Here is a 26072-nt window from a genome sequence, read left to right as displayed (position 1 = left end):
GCCAGGAAGGCTGTGTTCCTTTTTTATGTAGTGGCAGTTCTGCAGGCATGGAGGAAGCAGATGAGTTCTGCTGATCCTGAGACTGTTCATGTCACGCCTGTTGACCCAGAGACTGTTCATGTCAAGCTGGTTGACCCAGAAACGGTTCACGTCACGTCTGTTGACCCAGAGACTGTTCAGTCCATGTCTGCCGATTCAGAGACTGTGGTCACGTCTGCCGAGCCTGTTCACTCCGCCCTGGCCGCCCGAGGGGTCGTCTCCGCCCTGGCCGCCCGAGGGGTCGTCTCCGCCGTGGCCGCCCGAGGGGTCGTTTCCGCCCTGCCAGCCCAATGGACTGTCTGCTTCGCCCTGGTCGCCCGAGGGAGAGTCTCCGCCCTGGCCGCCAGATGGGCTGTCGTCTCCGCCCTGGCCGCCAGATGGGCTGTCGTCTCCGTTCTGGCCGCCAGATGAACTGTCACTCCCTGTCCCCGTTTCCCTACATGGACCTGCCTACATGGATATTATTTTAATATATTGCAAATCATTTTTTAAATATTATATTCAATATATTTATTGAATATAACAAAACTAAACTTTTATTAAATATATTTAAATAGTCGGCACTGATAGCCTCGTGGTTAGCGCACCAACATATAGCGCAACTACGCCGAGTTCGATTCCCAGCTCGAGGTCCTTTGCCGATCCTGTACCCCTCTCTCTCTACCCCATGCTTTTCTGTCAAAAATCTCTACTGTTCTATCCAATAAAGACACAAAAAGGCCAGAAACATAACTTAAAATTACATATATATACCGGTGCAGGTTCCCGGCCTTTTTTCGCTCTTGAACAGTTCTGTGCATTTCCACTGTAGAAAAGGGGGTTCTGGGCCAGACAGAATGTTTTAGCTCTGGCCCTAAAAACTTGCTGGTCTTGAATGGAGCGCGCGGGGGGGATTTGTGTATGCTGTCACTTTCTATGGCAGTCGGTTTCACTTTATTTTGTTGGTCCCTTTAAAACAGAGTTACTTGACAGTTGTAGTTGCAAATTTACTTAGTCAACAGAATCTTCTGGGAGTCCTGGCAGTCTCGTTAAGAAATGTAATAATGTTGCACTACATTACTCTTTATATCTAAATATATAAAACTGTGTGTGCTAAAGAGGCCCAGTGTGCGAGAGAGCGGGTTTCAAAATACCTCCAAAAACAACAGATGATAGTACCGTCAGTTTATGTGAGCTGCCAATATAAGCTAGAATCACTCCCGGTACCGTGAACAGCAAAGAAGTGCACCACTGCACGGCCGAGAATAGGCTCTGGCTCCAGAATGCATTTTATAATGGTGGAAAACAGGTATAAGGGCCCTGGCCCTGTGGTGGAGAACAACTGATGTAGAGCATTTTGATTGGCTAAGAATACCTTTTCAGTGGATGAAAAGTTGGGTGGAATCGGGCCTTCACTGTCAGCATCCTCCAACCAGTTCCTCCGTGCCAGCTCTTCCCACTCGGCCTGCATTTTATCCCAGAACTCAGTGTCTGACTGGGGGAGACAGTTACACAGCCCTTTAGGACACAGCCAATATTGGAATATCATACAAAACAAGACCCTGTACAGCATTACAGAGAGATGTTGTTTGGCATCTACAAAATGCTTTTTAACAATAGTTTTTTTCTTCTTGTCCCTTCAGGGAATATAAAGGATAGACTTCATAGCATATGAATTGCTCTGTGTTTTTAATTGGTCCACATAGGACTAGCCAGGCACACAATCGTGCTCCAGTTTTATGAGGACATATTGTTTTTGGTTACAAAAGCTGCACTGTAATTTTAAGCAGCAAGGCCAAAAGGTCAACATGCTATATTCATCTTTATGGATTCACCAGAATATCATCTGCCAGAAGCACATTTGCGATTGGATTACCAGAAGACCTCTCAGCTTTCATACAGTATCTAATTCTTATCAATCTGTGAGGTCAGCAGAGGTGGTGCACAATGTATAGATATGTGTATATTTATACTCTGTGTTTTATGTGTCAGATCAGGTATGATCAGTTAAAAGCAGATTCCAGTTACAGTCCATTATTATATATATGTGTATATTCAACAACAATGAACTAGAACAGGAACACGTCAGGAGAAGGATAAACATAGCTTTACACACAATAAAGATCATTTGCGATAAAAAAATTCTGTATTATACATTTTTACGGCCAGACAAGTAATTTTTTGAGGTCAATTTGTAAAGAAACACTACATGCCTGCGCACATATATATTCAAACGCGCATACCTATAGACTAAACACGTAATATGCATGTGCACGCCGTCAGCGTTTTCACAGGTTTGTGTTTTTGAAGTTTGCACAGAGATAACTTTTTGCAAAAATTTTCAAGGCTTGCACCTTGGAACCTATTTCAAGGATTGCGTTCTCGAGCCACCAGGCACTGTTGTTGTGCGAATGAACGGCCAGAGCGCGTTAAGAGTTTTCTGTTAGAACGGAGTTATGTTAGCGGCCCCTAAGTTAATAACTAATGATCTTTGCAACGGAAGTGAATCAATCAAAACTAACTTAAGATGGACAATAACTTTATTCAAGAGCTGCTATAAAGCCAAAACAATCTCTGTTACTTTAATTTCCTATTATCACTGTAAAACTGATTTGAAATAATCTATATTGTTAAAAGCATTATATAAATGAAGGTAAGGTGACGTGACGTGACTTGACTTGACTAAAGACGATACCAAACAAAGGACTGATCGAAATGAGGGCTTATAAATACACAGGTAAAACTAAACAAGACACAGGTGAAAACGATTAGTAACCATAGCAACTAACTTGAAATGAGAAAAAGAAAAACAGGAACTAGAACACACAGGAAGACATGAACATACAAACTAAAAGTCCAAGGAACAGAAACCAATTGCAAATACTACAATTTAAAATTACAGTTTTAGAACAGGAACACGTCAGGAGACAGGAATAAATAAGTAATTTATTGCTGTGATGGTAAAACTAAATTTTTAGCAGCCATTACTCCAGTCTTACTCCAGTTCTATGGGGGTGCTAGAGGGTGCTATAGCACCAAAAACAAGAGCCCCCTTAGTTGAAACTGTAAAAATATAATAGTATAATAGTTTTGCAAATGCTCCAGTTTGTGCTCTGGACAATGTCAAACTTTCTATTTATGACGTGTTTTTGCCGCGTTGAGTCATTGTAGCAAATCACATACATGTCCGTTGATCTCTTGAATGCACTGGCCAATCAGAGGTGTTTAAGTTAGTCAGAACATAGACATTATGTATAAGAGATTCAATGAGCAATATAGACAGCATCACTGATTATAACAGAACTTTGCGAGATCGGGATGATCGGTTTTGGAACCGAATATAATTCATATATTATCATCTGGATTCTCTGATGAATAGAAAGTTCAAAAGAACAGCTTTTATTTGAAAGAGATTTTTTTTTTGTAACAACGTACATGTCTTCACTGTCACTTTTGATCAATTTAATGTATTGTTTCTGAATAAAAGTAGGCTATTCATTTCTTTAAAAAATCTTACTGACCCTAAATTCTCTCTCTCTCTCTCTCTCTCTCTCTCTCTCTCTCTCTCTCTCTCTCTCTCTCTCTCTCTCTCTCTCTCTCTCTGTGTGTGTGTGTGATGTTCTTATCCTTTTGAGACACCACACCTTTTTTTACATCATAATTTTGCAAAAAGTGGGTTATATCCGCAGCTACTGTAATATCCCTGTATATACAGTATGTGATCAGCGTATTCCGAATATACAAACCACATCATTAGTTTCCTTATTCTCTACTGGAAACACTGAAGAAGCTGGAAAGCAAAGTATTGGACCATCATGAGATTCTTATAATGTTCCAAAACACTCCAAAAATTGTCTTTCCTCTATTGATTTCTGTCAGTATCACACAGGACTAAGAATTACTTTCGTTTGAACTTGCACAGATACAGTATGGAATATTCAATTACATGCATAATTCAGAATAAGGTGTTTACATGACACAGAATTCTGGCATATGCCACCTGTTCTATTCAGATTTCTAGAAACGTGAATTTCAGTTTAATCAGTTAACAGATTGACATGTTATCACATATAAATATTCAGATATGATCAAATTCTGAATAATATTGGGATATTCTTGTGCATGTAAAGACAGTCACTGTCACAGTCCCATTTATGTTTCACCAAATGCTTCTGATCATGACAAAGGTAAAATCAGCATCACCTCCAAGAATGAGGATTCACACCCTATTCAACTCTATTCACATCCTATTTAACACACCCATGACACTGATCTAAAATGACGTGTTTATCTATCTGTGCATTTGTGCATAGTTTGCTAGTCTGTGTTCCGTCTAGCATTCTTTGTTTACTTACTTTGGCTCCCTTAACAGTACAGCTTGAATATCACAGTTCTTAGCACAACTTACTGAGTATATTGTTTTTTTTATGTTTCTAGGCAGCTCAAATTAATCTTGCAACACACAAACAATTGCTTAGGCTTCAACTGTCGTCCTAGAGTTGATTCACTGAGTGTTTGCATTAAGGGGAAATGAGGGGAGGGTGTTGCATCTGCGATGAAGGCACACGCTGGACGGGACAATTAATCACAGAAAATCCTGCAAGCCGCACACGACCACGTTACAACAGACAGTCACGTACGCATTGATGTTTTTCCATTTGTATGATTGATACACTGGGATAAATCATATAAATAAATGGCCCAATAGAATATGGATGATCAATCTCTTCCTAGATTGTCTGCGTTTTCTTTTTCAGCTCTGTCGTCGTGATGAAGAAGCCATGCAGATGCAACACCGCAAGGGATCTCTAGAGTCATTCATCTGTACTCAAATAATCACCCACTGGCACAGACAGCCTGTGCTTCAGCTTTACAATTAAAAGGATTTAATCTCTGCTTCAGTTTAAAATATGCATCAGCTTTTGTAGCAATTACTCAAGAACTATGAGTCCTTGATAAATGATAAGGAAAATCTTTTTGAAAATCTAATTTAAAACATGTGCAAGTTCTTCGAAATGTTGTATTTGTGTTGGTTTCATGTTTGATTTTCGAAAAACTTTTCCACAAGTTTTAACAAATGTTTAAATATATAGGGACTAAAAATGTCACGTGCATTGTGTAAAGGAGGAAAAATAATATAGCATCCTTACAAAAAATCCTTACAAAATCTTGTGTGTATGTACACATCTTAATTTTTTTATATGTATATTTACATTATTAAGGATCCTCTATTTGATTTCATTTCCTGTTTTATGTATTTTGCATGTTTATACATGTTGGTTACCACACAACATGCAAAACGTGACTTTGATTTTTGAAGTTTTTTGCATATTGTTGGAGATATTGCCCTGTGGGAGCACTCCGACATAAAAAATATAACTGAACGTTTTTTTTGTTGTTTTTTTTATATACTTTAATACTAATTATTTATTGCTTTTGTAAAGAACAGAGGAACAACATACACATAAAAAAAACAAAGTTGCCATACATTATTACATATAATCCTTCAGTCAGTTCACCATTACATTACATCGTAATACACTCATACACTTTCAAATGCAATCATCTAATTTGCAGAGGAGATAGCTGACCATTTTCTCCACTTGTTCTCAAAGGTTTTCGTTTGCAGCCTAAGTATATATGTGAATCTTTTCATTTTTTTAATTTCTCTGTTACTATTTCAAACCACTCTTCTCTTGTAGGTCTTCCTTGTACCATTTCTGGGATATACAGCCTTTGTACTTGTTGCCAATGATCAATATCTTAAATAAATATCAGTCAACTGAAAGTTTTTCTAAAATTAATAAGCAGTGAAGCAACTGCTAAAATCAGAAGAAATAATAATAAATGATTATATCAAACTACTTAAGGTTTCTCCTAATAGGGAATTTAATTTCTTATAATGAGGCTTTTTTTCTTCAAAACATTTTAATACTAAAAAAAAGACACTTCAACTGTAGATATAATATAACAATAAGAATTGTTTGATAAAATATCCTTCACAACAGAAATATGCTTCTAATATTTAACCTTACTATTTTATAGCTGATGCAGTAGAGATTGTGCTACAAAAAAAAGGTACAGTAGTTTCATGCAAGGGAAGTACAGAAAACTTCAGACAGTTTGCATCAGGATATTGACAGTGTCACTGTTAATTATAGCTACTTTACTGAGCACATCACTTTAAAATGGATGTCTTATGAATATTACGGCCCAATAAGCATCTCTGAATTAGAGACTAGAGAGGTAAGAGCTGACATAATCACAAAGAGAGATGTCATTTGTGTTGATGCTGCACTCTTCAGCTAAAAATACACCAATTACGCAGTCTTAACTTACAGGGTGAGGCTGACCTTACAGAATGCAAGAAACTGCAATTCCCAGGTGGCCAGATACGCTGTGAATAAGGCCTGAGGTATGAAGATTACTGTGGCAGCAGAGAAGACTTTTTCCAAACTTTTCAAATAAATACATGTGTTTTTCTTGTGTGACCGTGTGTGTGTGTTTTAGGGACTTGGTCTCACCTCCACAGCAGCCTTGGCTCGAACAAACTCCTCCTCTAATGAGTGTTGTCTCCCCAGTAAAGTGCCGCCCAGCTGGGGCCTCTGCCGCTGCGCACACAGATGGTCATACACACATATGCAGACAAGGTCAACAAGCAGTCACTCACTAACACTGTTTTGTCCTCAGATCATGCTGAATAAGCAACCTTAAAGTTATGGCCAATATTATTTTTTTAGTATGCAGTGGCCTCAAAAAGTATTAAAATATATATGGGATGATAAACTATCAAACCAAGGCATCTGCAAACAAATGATGCTTCAGAAGGAATATGTCTAAAACTAAAAAAAACGGCATATTGGGAATTAAATTGAACCATCTGGATTCAATGTGATGTTTAGTGGCTGTATATGAAGACAGTTCCTCACAGGTAAACACAGGTGTGCTAGCACAGTGGTTCTCAATTCCAGTCCTCGGGACCCCTTGCTCTGCACATTTTGTATGTCTCTCTTATTTGACACTCAGTTCAGATCATGGAGTCTCTCCTAATGAGCTGATGATCTGGTTCAGGTGTGTTAAATAAGGGAGACATACAAAATGTGCAGAGCAGCGGGTCCCGAGGACTGGAATTGAGAACCACTGTGCTAGCAGAGTAATCACAGGGGTACTAGTTATTTTTAGCTCCCCAAAACAAGATATCATGCTCAGGGGGTAATGTTTTGAATAAATAGCAAATTCTACAATATTCAAAAATATATATACAGTGAGGAAAATAAGTATTTGAACACCCTGCTATTTTGCAAGTTCTCCCACTTAGAAATCATGGAGGGGTCTGAAATTGTCATCGTAGGTGCATGTCCACTGTGAGAGACATAATCTAAAAAAAAAAAATCCAGAAATCACAATGTATGATTTTTTAACTATTTATTTGTATGATACAGCTGCAAATAAGTATTTGAACACCTGAGAAAATCAATGTTAATATTTGGTACAGTAGCCTTTGTTTGCAATTACAGAGGTCAAACGTTTCCTGTAGTTTTTCACCAGGTTTGCACACACTGCAGGAGGGATTTTGGCCCACTCCTCCACACAGATCTTCTCTAGATCAGTCAGGTTTCTGGGCTGTCACTGAGAAACACGGAGTTTGAGCTCCCTCCAAAGATTCTCTATTGGGTTTAGGTCTGGAGACTGGCTAGGCCACGCCAGAACCTTGATATGCTTCTTACAGAGCCACTCCTTGGTTATCCTGGCTGTGTGCTTCGGGTCATTGTCATGTTGGAAGACCCAGCCTCGACCCATCTTCAATGCTCTAACTGAGGGAAGGAGGTTGTTCCCCAAAATCTCGCAATACATGGCCCCGGTCATCCTCTCCTTAATACAGTGCAGTCGCCCTGTCCCATGTGCAGAAAAACACCCCCAAAGCATGATGCTACCACCCCCATGCTTCACAGTAGGGATGGTGTTCTTGGGATGGTACTCATCATTCTTCTTCCTCCAAACACGTTTAGTGGAATTATGACCAAAAAGTTCTATTTTGGTCTCATCTGACCACATGACTTTCTCCCATGACTCCTCTGGATCATCCAAATGGTCATTGGCAAACTTAAGACGGGCCTTGACATGTGCTGGTTTAAGCAGGGGAACCTTCCGTGCCATGCATGATGTCAAACCATGACGTCTTAGTGTATTACCAACAGTAACCTTGGAAACGGTGGTCCCAGCTCTTTTCAGGTCATTGACCAGCTCCTCCCGTGTAGTTCTGGGCTGATTTCTCACCTTTCTTAGGATCATTGAGACCCCACGAGGTGAGATCTTGCATGGAGCCCCAGTCCGAGGGAGATTGACAGTCATGTTTAGCTTCTTCCATTTTCTAATGATTGCTCCAACAGTGGACCTTTTTTCACCAAGCTGCTTGGCAATTTCCCCGTAGCCCTTTCCAGCCTTGTGGAGGTGTACAATTTTGTCTCTAGTGTCTTTGGACAGCTCTTTGGTCTTGGCCATGCTGATAGACAGGTGTTCAAATACTTATTTGCAGCTGTATCATACAAATAAATAGTTAAAAAATCATATATTGTGATTTCTGGATTTTTTTCTTTTAGATTATGTCTCTCACAGTGGACATGCACCTACGATGACAAATTCAGACCCCTCCATGATTTCCAAGTGGGAGAACTTGGAAAATAGCAGGGTGTTCAAATACTTATTTTCCTCACTGTACATATGTATATATAATTTCTACCTATACTACTATACAGTGTTGGGGAAAGATACTTTTAAAAGTAATGCATTATTACTATCCTAACCAGAGATAAGGGGGGACTCTGGGTTTGAGACAAAGTTCAGAGCTCGGAGACCTCCCCTTGGACAGCACGCTGTTAACTCGTGAAAATATCCATCATGTTTACACCTCCGCACATACTCCCGATTTCTCCCAACATGGGCACAGGAGAGCTATCAGTCAATAAATGGGAAAACAAAGTAACTTCATGTGTTGCCACCAACAGTGCTACAATTCTATCTACCAATTTCCCGCAACACTGCAAAACACGCAGCTTTGAAGTTCGTACTTTTTTGATTAAGGCTATTTTTTGGTTTTGTGACTTTTATATAATCTTTTGGTCAGATGTTTTTGGCCATGGTCAGAGATGAACGTTAAGCAGCGAAACATTTACATACAAAGACAAAACTTCTTTGTTTGCTCTCCTGTGTTTGCATGTATATGATGTACGGTATATCTTTCAATGTCATGCTTTCGATGTGAACGCTCATTTGTTAACATGGGCAGCGAAAAAGGACGCCCAAGTGATGCTTGTGGTGTGAAACAGTTGTTATGTTAGACAAGCAGATAGTGTCCAAATACTCTGTCTTAATTTTGAACGGTTTATCTATTGTTTAATCATGTAGAGCCTAACAAATATTTTCGTGAAATGTTTTCCTTGAAAAGTGTGCTTGTGCTGCATTTCATTAAGATTTTGTTATCTAATGCGGTGACATTTAGTAATTTTAGCTATTAAATACTTTCTGGGGCCACTGTATATTACCACTGTACTCAGTATACAGTAATACTTCAATAGGCAGAATTAAAGTTGTGGGCAATATAACGGTTTAGTATAGTGCTGCTATAATTGAATCCTTACTAATATCTAACAAATAAACAGAGCCTGTCTTACTCTTACACAAAGAGGAAATCATTCCTGACAAATCTGACAAAAACATATTTCTGACGCACACCCAGACAAAGGGTACATGATGGTAAAAATCCTGTCCTTCATGATAACTGCACCTTAGAAACACGGAAGGCCTTTTATACTATCATTCTGTACCTGTCATATACAAAGATGTATGTGCCTTTCCTCAGGTGCCTCTCCTCACTATTTGCAGTTTAATACCTCCAGTTTTAGATTTTTTTTTAATCTAATGGAACAATTCTGTCCCCAGAAGGCCTCAGTGAGAAGGGATTGTACCATTTTAAGTGCACATAGGAGACATTTTCTTAGTGTGAGTGTGAGAGGAGATCGATCAATACTGAAAGCTGCTGTAGTCTTTTACATGAGATCAAAGTATCATTAGTGTGTACCTGAGGGGCCGGCCCGGGGTCTGACTCCGTGCTCATGCTGAGCTCCAGGGCACTATGCCTGTTAGAGAAATCTGTTTTAAAGTCTGCAGACCTGAAAAGGACAAAATGCAGAGAATAATGATATTATTGCTTGCATTAATCTAAATTGAATTATATATCCATGATAAATGAGGATACTATTAAAAATGCATTTTATTGACTTATCTTCTATAACAAATTGATGTATTTACCCCCCTAAACTCCTAAACTCAGGGTGTCAAAAATATAAAAGGAGTCCATTTGAGGAAAAAATTAATTATAAAATATGTCAAATTAATTTTCAATATTCACATCCATTTATAATACTGGTATGATGCAGCATTCACACAGTGAGTGATACAGCTCATTAAATCTAATTTAATATCAGGTGTATGTTCCGTTCTGTTGTCTTTTATTTTGACATTCTGTTCTGTTTCCTTTAGTTTCTGTTTCCCCGCTCTGTTTAGTTTTGCGGTGCGTCTGAAATCGCGTACTGTCTGAGTAGGCCCTAAATTTGAATTTGAACTGACTTTACAACTGTTCAAAAACTATGTTCTATAGTATGAATATGTGTAGCACGAATGAAATTCGGACACACTACATCCGCCATGTTGATACTGTCACGTGACCTACTAGAGCTGGACAATATGACCTAAAAGCAAAATCTCGCTTAATTGAACAATTTACCTTGATTATGATTAATTAATGAATTTTTGTGCCCTCAGAGTTCACTGACAAGGTTTGTACTGCAAATATGCTCAACTATTAAAGGTGGGATATTTTTTTCTAATGAAAGAGTGCATTTCTTATCTTTGTGATTTTAAAATAATTGAATGAAACAAGCTTTGATGTTGGCTTGAGAAAGCCCGAACCTTGAACCGGGACTCGAACTCGGATCGCCTTGTGCAGAGCTATGACAAACATCATGGTTGCCCAGAGTGCTATTGCTCCGACATAACAGCTCACTTTCAGCAGTTCATTTGTCTATGGGTCGTAACATTTCTTACAGATTTTTGCTCGTTGTCAATCAGATACAGATAAATTAGCACAGTACATTTATTTGAATGCATTAATGAGAGAGCGATTGCGTGTGTGAATTAGTCATACCGCCTCTCTTAATTCTGAAGCTGTGGGTTGTTACTTCAAAATTAGAAAAATCTATGCTATAACTGTTGAGCTTCTAAGCTACTTTAGAGATAAATCACAGGACAGCATTGACAATGAGTTTCTGCACTTCTGAATGTTTCTCTGTGCGCGCAATCTTCTTCACGTCTGTCTGTATGAGTGTTTGTGTGCTATAATGTATCCGCACAGTAGTTCAATGTAATGATAAACATCTGATAGTCTAAAACTGCTTGAATGTTCAAACTGGCAAGCCTCAAAAGACATACAATTGACAAACTTTCGTGAGGACGCAAGCGAAAGTGATCTCGCCTCTTGTGCGCTGTCTGTATGTGTGTGTAGCAGCACATAAGAACGGCGGTTAAATTACCTGTACAACAAACTGTGTAAAACATGCAATCACCCTATAGCAATACTGAGTATCCAGATTGTATAAACAAAGATAACAGCTCCTGAATCTTTCATTGTGCTTGCAAACTGCACTTGATGTGCGAGCTACTGTCTGTGTGCGTGTTACAATCAACGTATTAGTTTAAAACGGCGTCAAATGGCATTTAAAAAAAGAAAATCATGTCGGTTAGAGGTTCTGAATTTCGGTTTCGATTACTTTTCGATTAATTGTCCAGCCCTATGATCTACCCGCTTCACTGCCATGCATAAATCCTCTCCCGTGGCCTCATGCGATAGTAAAGTGTCCATTGAATGCGTACTTTAGAATCCTGCTGGACGTATTAGGTCATTCGGGTACTTTTCACCTACTGTTTTTCAAATACTATGTATTCGGACATAGGCTACTACTCTATGGCTGTACTGTTTTCTGCATATAGTAGGGAAGTATTCGATTTCGGACGCATCGTTGGTTTCCTTGCTTACTGATTGTGTCCTCATTGGTTTCTAAAGTTACATATTGCTGTCACCTGTGTCTAGTTTAGTTCCCTTGTTTGCCCTGTGTATTTATACCCCCAGTGTAGTTCAGTCCCTTGTCGGTTACTGTTAGTACTTTGTGTTGTTTATGATAGATAAACAGTATTACTCCTATGATATCCTACATGTTCTTGGTTGGATTATTAATAAACACTGTTTGATTTAGTTGATCTAGTTCGCACATGATGACCACACGCTGACATTCAAAGGCAATTTGGGCAATAAAATGTCAAATGTGCTTCCTATTTGTTTTATGCTATTAAGCAGCATAAAGTTGATCTTTACTGGCTCCAGAAGAGCATGTGTTGTGACACCATGATGACACATTAACGATGAGATGCAAACCTGACCGTACCACAAAAGCTCAGTGGATGAATGGTTGGATGTGCACCTCTTCCTCTCATATCTCCACTTCCGCCCTCCATTCAAGGCACTGTCTGGGTGAAGGCTCACCTCCTCCCATTTCTCCAAGGGTGAGCTGCTCACTGGAGACAGGGCGGTTAGCATGCAGTGAGATGGGTAATAAAAAGGACAGGCTGTCATAAACACTATGTTTTCAATGAAACAACATATCGGTGCAAAAAGGTAGATTAAGGCTAACCAGCGGCAGATAAGGATACATCTTATAGCTCAAGGCTTGCTTATCTCAGCCAGGCTACAGTCTGCAGCTGGCAATTGATTAAAGCAGTCGGACTGTGGAGTGATAAATTTAGCACAACCGGGAAAACATGGCAATGGTTTAGCTTACAGTAGCTTAAGGCGTAATCTACTGGAAATGAACTTTACAGTGCAAGTTGTGTAATGCTTTCCAGAGGATTAAGATAAGCCTGTGTAGAGTTTCGTATTAAACCATTTCTAGCATGAATTTGAGACAAATAAAAAATGAATACATTTCTACTTGGGGCAGCAATGTCGTGAAATCCACAGTTTTGGTGTGTTTAAACCATTTCCACGATTTTCCACCAATTCAGTTCCACCACATTACATCTAATGATATGCTAATGCGGATGCTAAAGAGTGGAGTAACTGCTTCCTGATGAAGTGGCAGAGGGCATTAAAAAACAGACAACAAAGGGCAAAAATCTAATTACACTGAGAGCCTGGATTAAATGAGCTGTAAGTTTAATCATAAGCACCTCTTAAACTGATTAAAATAACTCTACACTTAAATCAATTTCACAAATCCAGGCCTTTTTTTTATAGATTATAATGGACAACTTTCCTAATAGGTTATACAGTTTCACGAATTAACGTTTTTAGTCATGGTAGGAACATACAGCTACAATTTCAAGGGCATCTGGGTAACTCAGGTAGATCATAATCATAATAATATATTGCCCAATCTTTCAGAAATTTGTTTCGCACCAGACACACATTCAACACTAAAGCCCAATATATACTTCTGCATCGAACTCCCGCCGTAGCTACGTCGTAGGCTGTGTGTAGCACGCATACCCTTCGGCGTACCCTGACGTGCATCTCTCCAAAAATATAACAACGCGTCAATTCTACACGGATGCAAGCGCTGTGATTGGTCTGCTAGAACCCCTCCCTCGGGTTTCACATGCTCACTCTGCATGTGTAATTGAACGTCAACAGAAGTATAAATGAAAACCAACGCGTAGCCTACAGCGTACAGGCTCCGGCGCAGGTCCGACGCAGAAGTATAAATCAGCCTTAAGTCTCAGTACTACTCATTAACTAAGGAGCTGACTGAGATGCACCCACTGTGAAAAGATGACAAATATAAATACCTTTTGAAATGGCACAATTCTGCCAACTTTTGACTTCGACTGTTAGTATTAGAGAATGACGTCAATACGATAGGAAAATTCTTCTGACTAATGTAATTGCACCTGAAAGGGATAGTTCATCCAAAAACCATATTTTTCATCTCTGAAACACAAATGTGTTTAAATGAAACCTGAGAGATTTCTGTCCCTCTATTGAAAGTCCTTTCCACCTAAACTTTGATGCTTCAAAAAGTACATAAAACATCATGCAATAATTGTTATATAACACCATATTTATGAATATAATCTTCTCTTCAGAAGATTTAGTGGAATCATGGACTTTCAGTGGAGGGACAGAAATCTCTCGGGTTTCGTTAAAAATATCTTCATTTGTTTTTTTGAATATAGATGAAAGTTTTATGGGTTTGGAATGACATGAGGGTGAGTAAATGATGACAGAATTTTCCTTTTTGGGTGAACTATCCCATTAAAAGTGAAGTTTCTGCACTTCAGTGAGACCATTTTTTCTGTCATAATATAAAAAATGTTCGTTATTTTAACGGTAAAAAAATGTAAAAAAGCAACGGAAAAGACATGTTAATTGCTTAACAGTATGTATCCTTACTATATACAGTGAAAAACTGTAATAGCTCTCACAGGACATTTCATGTAATTTTACAATAAAATACTGTTAAATGTACGGATTTTGGACACTGTAAAAAAACCTTACTGTTGCATTTATCGTACCTTATCGTAAAAAATGCGGTAGCAATTTTTATGTTTTATGGCACTGAACTAAAGTTAACGGTAAAAAACTGGCAGCTGTGGTTGCCAGTACTTAACCGTAAAAAATACGGTAGAAATATTTTAGTTTTTACGCCATTGAACTTCAGTTTATGGTATAAAAAAAACATGCCAGCTGTGGTTGCCTGTAATTTAAAAATATTGTATTACAAACCAATTTGTCATAAAAGTTTTTACTGAGAATTACCAGAGGTTCGGACGTTGATGTTTTATTGAAAATAATAAAGTTTAAAGTCACCATTATAGAGATGAGTGTTTGCTTTAGTTGGGCTCTTGACCCTTGACTTTCTAACCTTAGATTTTCTCTGACTGCTTTAACTGTGTGTTTATAAAACACATCTGTTATGGCATGAAAATCAGAGAAAAAATGTGATCAGGTGTTGTTGGCTATTTGTTGATGATAACATAATCGTCATATTGTGGCCTGATTCACTGATCTCATAAAGAGAAATCTTTCATTGTATGAGGAATGTTTAATACTAATATATTTCACGTTTTTGAGTATAAAAGCTCTGTGGCCAGCAGTGACAGATAATCTGAAGAACTTTAAAAACACATGGTGTACAAAAAAAGGTTTTGAACTACTATACGATTTAGACCAACACAGACATCAAGAATCAGCATATGAATCTCAACAACGGTGACAATCAACAACATAATCAGATAAAACTCTGAACATCACAAAACAAGCTACTTAAAAGTTGCAACAAAAACAACAGCAAAAATAAAAGCAGATGATAATAATAAAAGAAAATACTAAGGCAATTCAGCATAATTTATTCATGCTGCAATGCATGTTGGGAGGCTTCCATCATGCACTGCACTTTAATCATCACCGTTGTTGAGATACATATGCTGATTCTTGATGTCTGTGTGTGTCTGAAAGATACAGTAGTTCAAACCTTTTTTGTGCACAATATTTTTTTTAAATTCTCCAGATAATCACAACACTGATGGATCACATGCTGTAGAATCATAGGGCTACAACAATCAATAATGTAAAATTAATGAACCATTTAATCAAAGGTAAGACTCTATATGAGCTCAGTGAATCAGGCCTCTACATGATGACCATGTCATCATCAATATATAGCCAATATCACCCGACTCATTTTCTCTCTGATTTTCTTGCCATAACCAACATGTCTTATAAACACAGTTACAGCAGCCAGAGATAAACTGATCTTAGAAAGTCAAGGGTCAGTTTTTTTTGCCCGTAAATTTAAAGGGTTAGTTCACCCAAAAATGAAAATTCTGTCAGTAATTACTCACCCTCATGTTGTTCCAACCCGTAAGACCTTCGTTCATCTTCGGAACACAAATTAAGATATTTTTGATTAAATCTGACAGCTGGCTCACCCCTCCATAGGCTTCTAAAGACGTTATAACTTGCTGGCCCAGAAAATGCATTAAAGACATTGTTAATATAGTCCAAGTGACTACAGACTACAGTGACTCAATCTTAAGTTTATCAAGTGACGAGAATACTTTTTGTGCGCAAAAACCCCCCGAAAATAACGACTTTATTCCATTATTCATTTCCTTCTCTCTGGGCCTCGAGTTTTTTCACGTAGTGTTTTAGCGCAGCGCGTCTGTGTTACACGTCACACGCATCATACACATGACCAGCGTCGGCCAATAGTGAGCCTACGTGGTGACGTGTAACACAGACGCGCTGCGCTAAAACACTACATGAAAAAACTCGAGGCCCAGAGAGAAGGAAATGAATAGTGGAATAAAGTCGTTATTTTTGTTTGTTTTTGCGCACAAAAAGTATTCTCGTCGCTTGATATACTTAAGATTGAGCCACTGGAGTCACTTGGACTATATTAACGATGTCTTTAATGCATTTTCTGGGCCAGCAAGTTATAATGTCTTTAGAAGCCTATGGAGCAGTGAGCCAGCTGTCAGATTTAATCAAAAATATCTTAATTTGTGTTCCGAAGATGAACGAAGGTCTTACGGGGTTGGAACAACATGAAGGTCTTACGGGGTTGGAACAACATGAGGGTGAGTGATTACTGACAGAATTTTCATTTTTGGGTGAACTAACCCTTTAAGTCCTGTAAAACATAAAAGGTTGCCACCATATTTTTTAAGGTAAAATACTGGCAACCACAGCTGCCGTTTTTTTATCGTAAATTTCAACATGCCATAATTGACAACTTAATTGACTTACGGTTAATTTTATCAACATTATAAAAGTATCTTTATTTAACAAGCAAAATACCTGAATCTAATGAGACTCTTTCAGGGTTCGAACGGCTGGGGGATGATGTCTCTGTTTCCACCTGGATCAGCTCCGTCTCTTCCGTCTTCTTCTTGCGAAGGCTACTCTTAGAGAAACCGTTCTTACGAGACCCACAGGGACTCCGCCTGTCCCAGCTCCACCTTCTCTCACACGGCTCACTCAAGTCCACCAGGTCTAGCGCTGTGGACAAGACTAGAGCACGTGGAGGAACAAAACATTACCAACAAAAGTCACTCAAAATGAAAACCTCTATTAGCCAGGAACACATTTATGGATGAAATATTCCTTTAAAACTTCTATTCTTAGGTAATATGCAATTATCAAACATAAAAAGTGATGAACTGATACCTAAAAATGGTTTTGACAGAGTAAATGCCAAGGAACACTAACAGTGAAACTGCATTATGTAAACAAGCTAGCACTGAAATCTGGGACAGAAAACTTGGTGCCTAACGGCTATGGGATAGAGGAGGAGAAGAAGAACAGATGAGAGAGGAGGAACAGATGACAGAGCAGTAATTATGAGGGAACCTGCTGTGTTGGAGGTGACTGGCCGTGTGGCTCCATCACTCTTGCTCTCACTCTGGAAGTCATCGATGGAAGGGCTCAGTAATGGACGGCTCTCTTGCTGCTCACTGCACAGCTGTAACACATTAAACAAACATATTTCACTTTAAGTGCACCCATTTCCGCATTTATCTTATTTGTAACATTTTTGTAGATCTTTATTTTGTTTCCTGTTTTATGTTTCAGGTCAAGTTCTGTTTTATGTCCTTGTTCTTAGATCCCTCCCATCTTTGTTGTTTAGCTACTGCTAAAATACTTTTTCTCTGCTTAATAGGCTATAAGTAAACCATTTGTAGGTTGATTTCCCTAAAAAGTGTAAATTCTGTGGTCCTTTCAAAACATTGGCCCGTTTTTATCCCAACAAGCCCAAAGGGTCTAGGATTGCCTGGTTAGCATGGACCAGTTAGCCCCTTTTGGTAGATACAGTTGTGCAAGATGCTATGTAGTGGACCCCATGCGACTCCGAATGGCTGAGAGCTTTTTAATAGGTACTTTATTTGTGTCTGATTGAAAGTTAGAGAAAATCACTTTACTGTGTATTTTTTTCTTAATCATGAAAATATTCATAACACTTTACTTCATAGCGTCTTTGTTACACGTTGCAAGTACTTACTATTGTCTTAACAGTAAATTGTATAAATTACATGCAACTAACCCTATACAAAACCCTAATCCTAACTCCATAATAAGTACATGTTTTTAATTAATATTACGGTACTCAGTACTTAATTATATAATTACATTGTAACAAGGACACCTTTATCTTAATTTATTTTAAGTACTGAGTAACTACAGTTACTACAGTAACTACTGAGTAAGTACTAGTCAGTAACTACATATACTTACTAAAGGGTTAGTATTAGGGTTAGTTGCATGCAATTATGCATAATTAATAGTTATTACTATAGTAACTACACGTAACATATGTAACAATGACACTGTAAAATAAAGTCATCACAGGGCTCGGGACAATGATCCTGGTTGTCCCCCTGGCGACGGCAATATTCACAGTTCAAAATAAACAGTTAAGGTCACATTGGCAAAATTTTGGCACAATTATGCAGGCAATATAGTGTAGCTATATATGCAGCTCAGCTCACACAGAAGTCAAAAATCAAGTAGTTTTCTAATAGTCAAAGCGGCAATTCATGTGACCTACTTGAAACTCTAGTGAAAACTGTGTGAAATCTTTCACCTTCAAGCAGAATTCCCAATTACATGGATTCCATTTTAAATTACTGTATTTCACCCTTGACAATTCGCTGAAAGGCAGTAAACGCGACTGCACTTTAGTTTTCATTTTGCAAGCTTAATCTAGTGCCTTAGCAAAGCGCTAACTGGTAAAGAAAAGATTCATCCACAGATGTTGAAAGACTCATACATTTAAAGTAGTTCTTAGCTTTAGTTTCCCTAACACCTTCATGTCTCCAATCCAATAATTGCCAGTTATCTCCATAAATGTTACATCATCATATTAAATACTCATTGTAGTGAGAAAATGAAATAATTAAAACTGATATTTCTATCCTTTAGTAAATCATCTAATCTCAACTTGTTTTATTCCCTGTGAATAGAAGTAATAGTTTAAATAGTAACACTGATTCAGACCCAAAATTAGATATCCACTGTACAATCAGGCATAATACATCTCAGTGATACAATACAGTAACATAGACTTTTAAAATATATTTTTTCATAAATGCACTATTGATTTAAAAAACATTACATGCAATTTGTACAAAACATATAACAATGAATCTATTATTCTATTGTGTTGCAGGTTGTGAGTGTGACACAAATTTTGAACACATTTCTTTGGAAATTATACAATGGTAAAATTCATGGCTGTCAAGAATGGTTAAATTGCAGCACTAAGAGTGTCCCTCACTTCATAACAGAGGTCATAAAGCATCGATATAGGGTGCACATCAAATCCATTTATCAGCCTTGGTAATAAGTTAAGGTCACACAAGTAAAGAACACCATGAGGTCCATCTGGAGATACTGCAAGCACCAAACCCATCTTTTAACACTCCAGGTTGAATTCACTAAAAAGTTCCACCACTTCTGCTAATTATTTCAGTGTTTCTTAATTAGTATATCACTGATTTATTGATTAACCACATGCAATCCAGTTTAACTAAATGTACAGGTGTTTATGGCCATTCTTTTCAGCACAATCAAACCTCTTTTCTATGCAAATTAGGCTATAGATTGTGCCTTATTCCCAAAACCCAATGCTATTTGTCTGACAAATTACAACTGTGCTGTGACCACCCACAGAAAAAAAGCCAGTAAATAGAATTGGATTTAAAAGGGATTTTTGTGCATGTTATATCAGTAAAACAGTAACTCACCCAATGATTGAGAAGGGTGTTTAAAAATATATAAATCATATGTAGGCTATATCTATCTATATATATATATATATATATATATATATATATATATATATATATATATATATATATATATATAGTGGTGGAGTTCAAGTAAAGTGTGTCAGACTGTGGTAGTTTGATGCATCCACCACAACCAAGCTCAGCATTAAAGATTTGTGCATGTTTGCACTGCTATTTGATTTTCATAGTTCCTTAAGTGAAAACAGCACATTACATTTTTATTTAGTCGCCATTCTGAATCCAGGTAAACTTTACCCACCTGTTACATCCTTGATAGTAACTTCCTCATTTCTTTATAATTAAAATAGGTCATTGATTTCTGAAAATGTGTATTTGTGAGTCCAAAATTCAGTCTAAATCGTACAAGACTTCACCAATTACTTTCAATTTCACTTGGTCTTTGGTAAAGGATGAGATGTGTTTTTCAGCCCATTTTCACAATACGCAATCTCAGCAGTAACTGGCAGTAAATTCCCCATTGAGCAGCCCATCACAATGTATTGAGAAACGCATGGCTCTCTGCCACATCCTCAGTGGAATAGAACCGAGCCCTCAAAATAACAAAATCCTTCAACATTTGGGTAAACCTTTTATAGACAGCCAAAAATGACATCCATTTATTGACTTCATGTAACTGCAGAGAGGTGGTACAATAAATAACAAAAGCCACCCCACATTGCAGCAAGAATCTAAATCCCAAAAAATCCACATTTAATTTGCTTCCTACAAACAAATTATTCCCAATGTAATAACAAACAGCAAGTAACATCAACATGCAGCTCGGGCTTCAGTAAAAAACAGGTCACAAACATGCGAATCAAAGCCAAGACGACAACAGAAATAAAATTCAAGCAACAGAACATTCAGCAGCTGTTTATGGGGAGAGTAGTGCTCACATAAAGCAAATGCCACTCTTGTTTGTGTCGTGAAATACTGAGTGATCCCAAAGGACCATCCCATTGCCATGGGTCTTGATGACATCATTTAGTGTGAACCCCATAGAGCAGCTTGCTTTCGACAACAAGAAGCAACTATAGCACTTCCACACACATGGCTCATGTGTGTCACATAACACTAAGGGATATTCAAAACAGGGTGCACCTGTTCTTGACTTATTCACACAGTCACACTAACGCTTGGTGTTCCCTGTTGGTGGGTGTATGTGCTCAGCCCACCTTGGTTGTCACGGTGAGCAGGGGTTTTCCATCTGAGGATGCCTTACTTGGTAGCTCCTTCAGCACCAAAGCAACCGCCCTAGAGTCTTTCTCCTACAACAGTGAAATCAACAGTGAGTTGTGTCAGTCAGTTTGTGTTCAAATTCTTGCAGCGATTCTGTGGGTTCCTTGAAAAACACTAATAAAGCATTACCAATTCAAATGAAATGACAATTTGCAGGCGTTCAAGAAAAAAAATCCCTCTTTCTTGCTTTTAAAGCCATTTCTTGTTGATTGAAAAAAATGACAGTTCACCCAACTGACACAAAACAATGTGCATGATTAGCATGCTATCATCTATCAGCTTTACAGCACAAAACATATGAGTAGGGATGCACCATGTATCGATAAAATACCGACATTTGTTTGGCCAAATAGTTATTTTTTATTCATCAATATCGGTCAATAAGTTAATCTTTAGGAAAACTGAATTAATAACATTTAATAAACAATTTAATAACAATGTTAAAAGTAACCTTTACAAATCTTGTGATACCTAAATTCCCATGTAGCGTCTACAATGGTTGATCAGATTTTAGTGTTTTATTTTTAATTTAGTTAGACTAAATAGTATATAATTTAACATTGTTAATTTATAAGTTATCAACCAGAACATGAAAATAATATCAATAATATTGGTGCATCCCTATAAATAAGTTCCATTTGATACGGAAAATTTAGTTATCAATGCCAAAACTGTGCCACAACAAAAAACTACTTATCTTCAGCAAAGACATGCTACAGTACATGGGGTAGTAAACCATTTCATAGAATTCAGGGATACAGTGACACCATCCAAAAACACGGGGCTTACAACTGTGCTTTTAACAGCCTCCACGCCACTCAAACAGATCTAAGCACTTAAGCCACCGCTGGGATGCTGAGAGCTGGAGTGGAATCAATTCACTGGCGATGTTTAACACTGCAAACTGCCATTTAAACCCCAATGTATTGAACAACTACACTGTTGCAGTCCACATTGCAATCCAAGATAATCCAACTGTGCTGTTTTATCATGACCAATGAAGTGAACCGCTAATGCAACACTCCATGGTCCAGCAACAGAACTCTGGAGACACATAAGAAACAAAAGAAACTTTGAAAACAGATGCTATCATTAAGTTTGTTTTTAATTTATTTAACCTTGTAAAAAAGCCTATCATGGTAGGATGTCGAGGGTGATTACCAAATTGTTGTTAGTGATGAGTCGTTCATGAATAATTAAACCTCATTAATTATCTTGTTTGCTCTGTGCACTTTAGCCTTCAGTTCTCCCTCTGCGTTTGTCCATCTTTGTTCATTGCGTCTGTCATGTGACAAATGAACGAAAGACTCTGATGGAAGGTAAAGTAATTATTTATGTTCCCTGTAAATTATTTTTGACTGCATTATAATTTCTTAATTCAGAATATGATCAAGATTGCGTAGGTGGACGTGTTCGGGGAATTTGCCTGTTAAAAGTATAACATTTAAAGCCCCTTAAATTAACAAAATGACTCGAAAAAAGATTTGTTCATTTTGATGAACGAGATCGAACAAGAGAGTCAGTAAAATGATCCGAACTTCCCATCACTAATTGTTGCTAAAGAGATTCTAGGGTGTTCAGGGTGGTTTCTAGGTGACTGCTACAAAGCCCACCTGTGTTATTCTAGTATCATATATGCGAGTATACCTTGTTCTGTTGTTTTCATTGTGTTTTTGGTTCTGTCCTGTGACCTAGTTTTCCTCAGTCTGTTTAATTAGTTATCCCATTCACCTGTGCCTTGTCAATCACCTCATTAATTATCTTGTTTGCTCTGTGCACTTAAGCCTTCAGTTCTCCCTCTGCGTTTGTCCATCTTCGTCAATGGTAACATGTGTGTGTAAAGTTTTTCCTGTGAGATTTTCCAGAGTTTTGTAATTAAAGATCCTGTTTCCTGTTCCTGGACCATTCGCTGAGCACATTCTACTTCACCAGCTTGAACGCGGAAACTAAGGCACGCCTGCCTGCTGGATCTGCCAAGTGTCTTCAAGCCACCAGTTCCACCTAGCCTAGAGGATCCCCTGTCTCCGCCTCCAGCCTATGGGCCCATCACTAGACACTTCGGCTCCACCTTGGCTCCTACCTCCCTCGGCTCCACCTGAAACAATCGGCCATATGGCTTCACCGGGCTCCCTCATCCCAACGCTCCAGACACTTGGTCAGACATCTTCCTGCCTGTGCCTATTATTCAAATCAGTTAAATGATTATTAGACTGCATAAATTAAGTTAGCTGGAACCGGGAACACTTCCTATTACACCCGATGTACTCGTTGCATAATAAGAAGAATGGCATCTACGCTGATGTTAGTCTTTTCTGTTTACTCCGAGGTTTACTGTAATCAGCTGGATCTCATTGGCGGGTGAGCTCCACCAGGGTCTCCATCATCTGTGGCGCCAGCTCTGTCGGTCGTCCCCAGGGTGTCATCTACCATCAAGTCATGGTCACCATGGCTCCTCCCACCTTCGACTCCGCCCTAGGGACTTGTCCTGGCTGGCCTCAGGACCACCTCCTGGCTTCTCCTGTTCTTAGCTCCTCCCTGGCTGCTTCCTCCTTCCACTCCCCCATGGACTGTTATATTTCTATGGACTGGTGTTTATTTTTCAGTTCCACAACCTCCTCCAGAGCCTCAGTTCTATTTACGGCACAAGGATGTGCCTTTTCGAGAGGGGGCGTACTGTAACGAGTATACACTGTTCTGTTGTTTTCATTGTGTTTTTTGGTTCTGTCCTGACCTAATTTTCCTCAGTCTGTTTAATTAGTTATCCCATTCACCTGTGCCTTGTCAATCACCTCGTAAATTATCTCGTTTGCTCTGTGTACTTAAGCCTTCAGTTCTCCCTCTGTGTTTGTCCATCTTCGTCAATGGGCGTGCGTGCGTGCGTGCGTGCGTGCGTGCGTGCGTGCGTGTGTTTGTGTGTGTGTTCATGTTCTGTGAGATTTTCTTTAGTTTTGTTATTAAAAACATCCTTTTTCCCGTTCTTCATCGTCTTCATGAGCTTTTATCAGCACATTTCGTGGCATAAATGGGCAATAAATTAAATATTTGAGTGCACCATAAAACTTTGTTGGAAAAGTAACTCTACGTATAAACTAAATATTTATAGAAACATCCAACCAGAATTATTTGGAATAAAATAGCAGACTGATCATCAATGAGTTCATAATTTACCTGGCAGACTTCAATCTTTATTTTAGACTTATAAACAATATTGTTTCAATGGACCTTTTATTAATTACTGTTAAATTAAGCGATGCAAAAAAATTTGAATCATATTTTTTTTTTTTAAATTGACATTATGTCATAAGTCTAGTCTGTGTTTCTATCTTGTTTCATGTTTAGCAGCTCCCAGTTATGTTTATTAGTCTTCCCAGGTGCTTCCTATTAGCCACACCCCCTTGTTATCTTGTTTAGCTTGTATTTACGCCTGTGTGTCTAGTTCAGTCTTTGTCAATCCTTAATGTTTGTTTGCTGGTTGTTCTGTTCCCGCGCCTTGTTTCCTGAGTCTGAGTTTACGTTTGTGTAGTCTGAGTTTGTGTAATAAAGGAATACTGCAAATGGATCCTACTTCCTCGTCTGCTTCAACCACCCGTGACACATTACTTACAAATTTGGAGGTCTCTTCTTGGGTCAATTTAAAGGATAGTTCATCCAAAAATGAAAATTCTGTCATCATTTACACCCTCATGTCGTTCAAACCCATTAGACATACTGGGCCTTGCGGAAGCACAAACATGAAAGTGTGACACACGTGAATAAACCTCATTGGTTCTCATTGGTTCATTGGTTCTCATTGGTCAAGCCAGCACGTTTACACTTCCATTTGTTTATGCTTCAAATGTTTATATGTGAATAAAAGCCTAAATTAAACCACTCAGTTCATACTTTTACATAAAGTTTTGGTGGAATGGATTTGTCAGTGGGGGGACAGATATCTCAAAAATGATGAAAGATGAACGAAAGTCCTATGGGTTTGGAATGGCATGAGGGTTGAGTAATGAATGAATGAATGAATAATTAAATAAACATCATATTATGCGACTATTCATTACAGAGAGTTTATGACCTACTAGGTTCTGCCGTAAGAACAAATTGTTCAGCCAAATTAAATAAATCCCAGCCCCAATAATAATAATTTACACTCTCAGAAAAAAAAGTGTAATTGGGATAGTACCATTTTGAAAAGGTACTAATTTGTACCATTTAGGTACTAATATGAACCTTTAATACCCTAGAAATCCAGAGTTCTCACGAGAGCACAAGTTGAATTTGCTCAGCGAGTTACTCTGGCGTTGAGTAATGATGCTCATTAAAGGTGCTCTAAGTGATGTTGGGTGACGTCACTTCTTGTTGACGTTCGAAGTATTGTCAAACAAAACGGAGGCTAGCTAGACCCTCCCTCCTCCTCATCCGCACACTAACCCCCCAAACCCCACCCCCAAATTCTTCTTGTCGGTTATTGGCCGGAACAGTTTGTTATGTTTCGTGGTGCGGGTTAGCCCAGTTTGTTTTTCTTGCCGTTTGTGGAGCCTGGGCTGTCTACAGAGATCGCATTTTTTTACAGTGTGTTCAGGGGACAGGCAGCTAGCAGAGAGCAAGGAGATGTTTGCTGTATGTGACAAAAAATGTTTTGGCCTAAAAAAACTTGTGACATCGCTTAGAGCACCTTTAAATATGCCCCTGTATCCAAGCTGCACCAATCACATCGGGTTATCTGATATAGGCGGGCCAGAGGCGAGCTAAACAGATGATGACAGCGCTGTGACGTCGAAGTCATTAGCAAACATTGCAAGATGGCTATGGATGAACACCAGTTGTTTGAAACCATAGACAGTATAAGAAATGGAAAAGCGCCCCCATAGATTTCAACGGAGAAAAGTGAAGTCAATTAGAAGCACTCACTTCCTGATGGCTGAGCG

The 26072-nt window shown here is 38.5% G+C and overlaps 1 protein-coding gene across 2 annotated transcripts in view; it reads right to left on the bottom strand.

The window, feature by feature from the left end:
* pex5lb (peroxisomal biogenesis factor 5-like b) overlaps window positions 1-26072 on the bottom strand; it is a 51998-nt gene that overhangs the window by 13240 nt on the left and 12686 nt on the right. The window contains exons 2-8 of one of the 2 annotated variants that reach the window (XM_084119398.1): window positions 21093-21185; window positions 17480-17591; window positions 16928-17140; window positions 12516-12645; window positions 10097-10187; window positions 6543-6629; window positions 1394-1513 (exon numbers count right to left, since the gene is read on the bottom strand). In XM_084119398.1, coding sequence (XP_083975524.1) covers window positions 1394-1513; window positions 6543-6629; window positions 10097-10187; window positions 12516-12645; window positions 16928-17140; window positions 17480-17591; window positions 21093-21185 — 846 coding nt within the window. The remainder of the gene's footprint in view (window positions 1-1393; window positions 1514-6542; window positions 6630-10096; window positions 10188-12515; window positions 12646-16927; window positions 17141-17479; window positions 17592-21092; window positions 21186-26072) is intronic. The other variant, XM_084119399.1, reaches the window with a different exon arrangement.

This window comes from Abramis brama (assembly GCF_963993115.1).
Source record: "Abramis brama genome assembly, chromosome: 7".
Lineage (NCBI taxonomy): Eukaryota > Metazoa > Chordata > Actinopteri > Cypriniformes > Leuciscidae > Abramis > Abramis brama.
The sequence above is the reverse complement of the archived record's forward strand: the minus strand, read 5'-3'. Positions and strand labels throughout refer to the sequence as shown.